Here is a 5,000-nt window from a genome sequence, read left to right as displayed (position 1 = left end):
TATACGAGGAATAATGGAAGAATTTTACTGCCTTAACGTTTCGACCCTTAGAGTCGAAACGTTAAGGCAGTAAAATTCTTCCATTATTCCTCGTATATTTTCTCCGCCTTCAGTTACATTTGTCATAGTTTAAATCAATATATATATGTATATATACGTGAAGATCTGGGGTCTATATCCAGACTCAATTCAAGGGTTTATTTGCCCGACCTTTCGATTCCCGTCCAGGAATCGTCTTCAGGGAGTATAATGGATACAAGATCGTGAACTGAAATATAAATGGTCAAAATGGTAAACTTGGGAAAGGTTCACACTCTCAATCACATATACTCGTACAAATCAATCCTCTTTACAATGTTAAATGAAATACAATTAACATGAAATTGTGGCACCAAATAAAATAATTTTATATGGCTGTGATCATAAAACAAATGTAGCAAAATAACATCATTATGTAAGAAAAAAAAAAAAAATCACCAGAACAAGGTCCAAGTACACAAACGGAGAAGTTGGATCAAATGTCCGAAATGAAGGAAGGGGAAACAAATGGAGGAAAAGGTCTCAAGAGCAAACAGGTAAATTGCAATCGGACACATAAAATAACAACAATATAAGAAAAAGAGGATAAAAAAAAAGAGAAAAGAAAAGGAAGAAGACTTAAACTGAAAAAGGGGAGGGGTGAAAGTCTGGGAAGTGAGAGTTGAAAAGCTGCACTGGGAGACCGCCTTCGAAAAAGGAGGTCGGACAAAAGCTACCAGGTGGTCAAATGTCAGGTCGTAAAGAAGCAGACTGAGACTGGAACAACAGATCAAAGAAATTAAATTGCGTGGCTCATCGTCCCTAGATAAATAGGATTGAGATCAATGCATCTATTTATGCAGTTGCTCTTGGTTTCCCATGGTTCCAAGAATAGTCTTTTTCTTTTTGTTATTTTCTTTGTGTAGTGCTGTCACTCCATTGTTATCTATGCTGTGTTGGTGTTATGTAGTGTGTTTGTACGGGCCCGATTTCGGGTCTTCTCGCCTTACTGCATGTTGGTATTCTTGTACTCTTGAGGCTAATTTCTTCTGAGTTTCTCCTACGTATTCCGTGTCACATTCCGTGCAGCCTATGCGGTAAACTACACCGGCTAGTTGTGTATGTTCTTCAGTGTCTTTGACTTTGGTGAGATTTTGGTACAAGGTATTGAGGGGTTTGTGCGCCACTTGTACTCCGTTGTCTCGTAAAACTCTGGCAGTAACCTCAGAGGCGCCTTTGATATAGGGGATTGTGACTCTGGGTGTCGTGTGTGGTCTTTGTTCTGGGGTGTTGGTGCGTCGTGTCTTTGTCCACTTCCGTATAGTTCTGCTGGGATAGCCGTTGTTCCGGAAGACCTGTAAAAGATGTTTCCTTTCAGCCTTCTTGGATTCCACAGTAGAACAGACTTTATCTGCTCTGTTCCTGTAGACACTTGTCCTAAGGGTGTCACCCTCGCGCTTGACGTTGACGTCTAGGAACGGCAGTTGGTAATCTTTCTCCAGTTCTATTGAAAATTGAATGGCCGGTTCGATACTGTTGATGTGACTGAAGAAAGGTTCTACGTCCTTGCTGTCCAAAATGGCGAACACATCATCCACGTACCTAGTCCACAATTTGAGCGAAGAAGGTGCAGCATCTCGAAGTTGAGCCTCGAGACGTTGCATCACTACTTCAGCCACCACAACTGAAATAGGCGATCCCATAGGTGTGCCCTTGCGTTGGTGATAGGTGTAATCCCTGAAGCGGAAGTAGGTAGAGTCTAGGCACAGGGAGACGAGTCCCATGAGTTCTGACAAGGAAAGTTTCTGATTAGCCAAGAATCCCAGGTTCTCCTCCATGGCCGACTTCAGCGCTCTTTTTGCCAATTCTCGTGGGATGACGTGAATATGGAGTGAATATCGAAGGAAACCAAGACATCTCCTCTCCTTAGGTTTACAAAGGATCACAAAGGCGGAGCATGCCGACAGGAGACCTTTTGGTCCATATCTAGGTCGGATGCTAAAAAAAAAAAAAAAAAAAAAAAAAAAAATCATAGTAATAATAAATGATTAAATAAAAAAATATAATACTGTAAATAACAAATAAAATACATAAATAAATGAATAGGTATAGTTCGATAATAAAGAAACAGGTAAATAGAAAATAACAATAAATTGACAGATAACTAATAATAAATGAGAATCAAACAGACAAATGATAACAAAACAAAAACAAATAATATAAAATAGATTATAATCATTACAGCATCTTGCTTAGGTGTTTATCTAAATGATTCTTAAAGCTTCAAACTGGACTACATTGCACTGCCTCTGAAGGAAGTTTATTCCATTCATTAACTTCACAGTTGGCGAAGTTGTTTCTACCCACTTCCATATTGAATCTATTTCCGGACAGTTTAAGTCCTTTGATTCTCTCGATGAAGTCAGTTGAATTCTGTAGCATGTGTGATGAGTTGGTCACTAGTTTTGCCAAGTACGAAGCAAACAGGGTTCTCACGCTGAACTTTGGCCAGATCCTGTAAGGGAGAAGTTGTCAATCACTGTAACTGCAGCTACAGGCATATTACGTGGAAGTGCAACAGCAACAGCAACATTGTTTGCTCGTCCTGAAATATGCTTAAGCGTTGGGTTAAACTCTTCAATTGTAAGGAATCATCTGGCTAGGCGGCATGAAAGATTTTTGCCCTTGAAAAACTGTGTGACAGCAGTGTGGTCCCTGTAGGCTGTAATTTTTTTTTATCCATAAATGGTATCTCGAAAATGTACCACTGCCAGTGCCTCTAAATGTGCAATAGGGTAACGAGACTCGGGCTTGTTAAGAATGCGACTAGCATATGCAATAACATAGGGAATGCCAACACAGGCGCTGCAGTAAGGACATGCTTCAATGAATCAAAACTCTCCTGATGAACATCACGCCTCTGGAAGAAAGTATCCTTCTTAAGGAGACGTGTAAGGGGAGATGCAATTGAGGCAAAATTCTTAATAAATGCACGATAGTATCCTGCCAGTCACAGGAAGGAACATACCTGTTCAACTGACCTAGGTGTAGGTAAGTCCATAACTACTTTGACTTTATCATCTGTGGTGTGAATTGGATGCTAGACTTAAGAAAAGAACACTTGGGCAAATTGACTTTCAATCTAGCATCAGCAAAACGTTGCAAGACAATGGACAACTAATTGAAGTGGCTTTCCATATCCTTGGAGACTAAAATTAAGTCGTCCAGGTAAACAAAAAGTCCGTTCCCCACTAGGCCATGAAAAATTTAGTTAATCAAGCTCTGACAAGTCAAGCAAGTCAAGGGAGCATTCTGTAACTCTATGGGGCAACAAAGCCATTCATAATGTCCTGTTGGAGTCGAAAAGGCCGTGATCTTACGAGACTTCTCCTCCAAGGGAATCTGCCAAAAGCCCGCCCTTAAGTCTAAAGTGGTGAATTTTATTACCTGTTCCAATGGACTAGAGAAGATCACTTAACACAGGCAAAGGGTAAAGGTCTGGAATAGTGACATCATTAACTCGCCTATAATATAACAGAACGAAAAGATCCATCTTTCTTAGGCACCAGGAGGAGCGGCGAGTTCCACTTTGAGTGAGGTTCTTGTACAACGCCTTCATGTAACAAGTCGTCAACCAAAGACTGGTCTACAAGCTGACGAAAGTGAGGCAACCTGTAAGAGGGAACGTAAACAGGTCGAACACCTGGCTGAAGATCAATGGTATGAACAACACCATCCGTAACCCCTAATGGATCACCAGGTAAAGCCAAAGCTTGACGGTGGGTCACAAACATTTCATTGAGACGAGGCGTCACCTCTGGAGAGTCAATCTCACCTACAAACGTTGCATACTGAGAGTCCAAGTAAGCTGTGTCACTTAATTGTGGAGACTGTAGCACCGAAGCTGCTATGATAGGAGGCGAATCCTGGGCAGAGTCAACGTTAACTACTTCAAAGGAACCTAATGACTGCCAGGAGAGAGGGTGACAGGAGCACCAGTGACGTTGGTTACCATAGCTGTGGCAACATGATCCTCACGAATAGTGGAGAGAGTTCCTTCTAATGGTAGACGACGAACACGAACAGAGTCAGGCTGAGATAAGATGTCAGAATCAATTGTAGCACCTGAAATGCGTACCGGGACTCGAAGTGAACTTAAAGGTCCAATATAATACTCACCCACAATAAAAGCAGCACAAGAAAGAATAGGAGAGTCAAAACGATTAGAATCCTTTGAAGACAACTGTATGGTCTGATCATGCACAGGAGGGGAGCTATATATGGAAACTAGTGTATCCGTTGCAGGAATAACAGAATTATGAAAAGTCACTATACGGCATCTAGGAGATATATCTATGCCATGAACTGTAAGAGCGTCAATGCCCAAGAGGCAATCACACATGAGAGCAATTTCAGAAACAATAACAAAAGTAACATGGAAAATGGTACCATGAGAGGAAAATCTTAAGGGAATGCGAACAGACCCAAGAATAGGTAAGGGAGAACTTTGTACAGAACGCAATCTATTACAAAAAGTAGATAAAAGGGGATTGTACAAATCCCTGAGAACACAATAAGCTTTTCTACTCATAAGACTACATTCTGCACCAGTATCTACTGTGACTGAGATAGGTGTGTTCTCCGCAAGAAATTGAAAAGTGAGTAATTGAGAAGACTCAGCAGCCACCAAAGGGATGATCTGAGACCAGCTATTACTGGTCAATCCCTTGGTTTGTGATATGGGCGCTGGTAAAAATGAGATTGAGTTTGCCTAAGTTGATGAGAGGTCTCTGCTTTAAGTTTCAGAATCCTTGAACACTGATCAGTTGAATGTTTACATTCACCATGGATATGACAGTAACTAAGTTTATCCTGAGGTGTTACTCTAGAGAGATCATGTGTCACATTAGAAGAGGTATAAGAGAAATTCCTACGGACAGGGGACTGCTTTGACTTGTGCTCGTGACGCTTACGGCGAAAAC

At 41.1% G+C, this 5,000-nt stretch overlaps 1 protein-coding gene across 1 annotated transcript; it reads right to left on the bottom strand.

Moving 5' to 3' along the window:
* Positions 1-237: 237 nt before the first annotated feature.
* Positions 238-1,856, bottom strand: LOC143037010 (uncharacterized). The gene is made up of 2 exons (XM_076205114.1): positions 1,180-1,856; positions 238-268 (listed from the first exon to the last, which is right to left on the bottom strand). Exons 1-2 carry the CDS (start codon positions 1,854-1,856, stop codon positions 238-240), a joined length of 708 nt encoding a protein of 235 aa, XP_076061229.1.
* Positions 1,857-5,000: the final 3,144 nt, after the last annotated feature.

Source organism: Oratosquilla oratoria, chromosome 21, assembly GCF_046742065.1.
Source record: "Oratosquilla oratoria isolate Oo_2021 chromosome 21, ASM4674206v1, whole genome shotgun sequence".
NCBI classification, from domain to species: domain Eukaryota; kingdom Metazoa; phylum Arthropoda; class Malacostraca; order Stomatopoda; family Squillidae; genus Oratosquilla; species Oratosquilla oratoria.
This window is presented reverse-complemented; position numbering and strand designations above follow the sequence as displayed.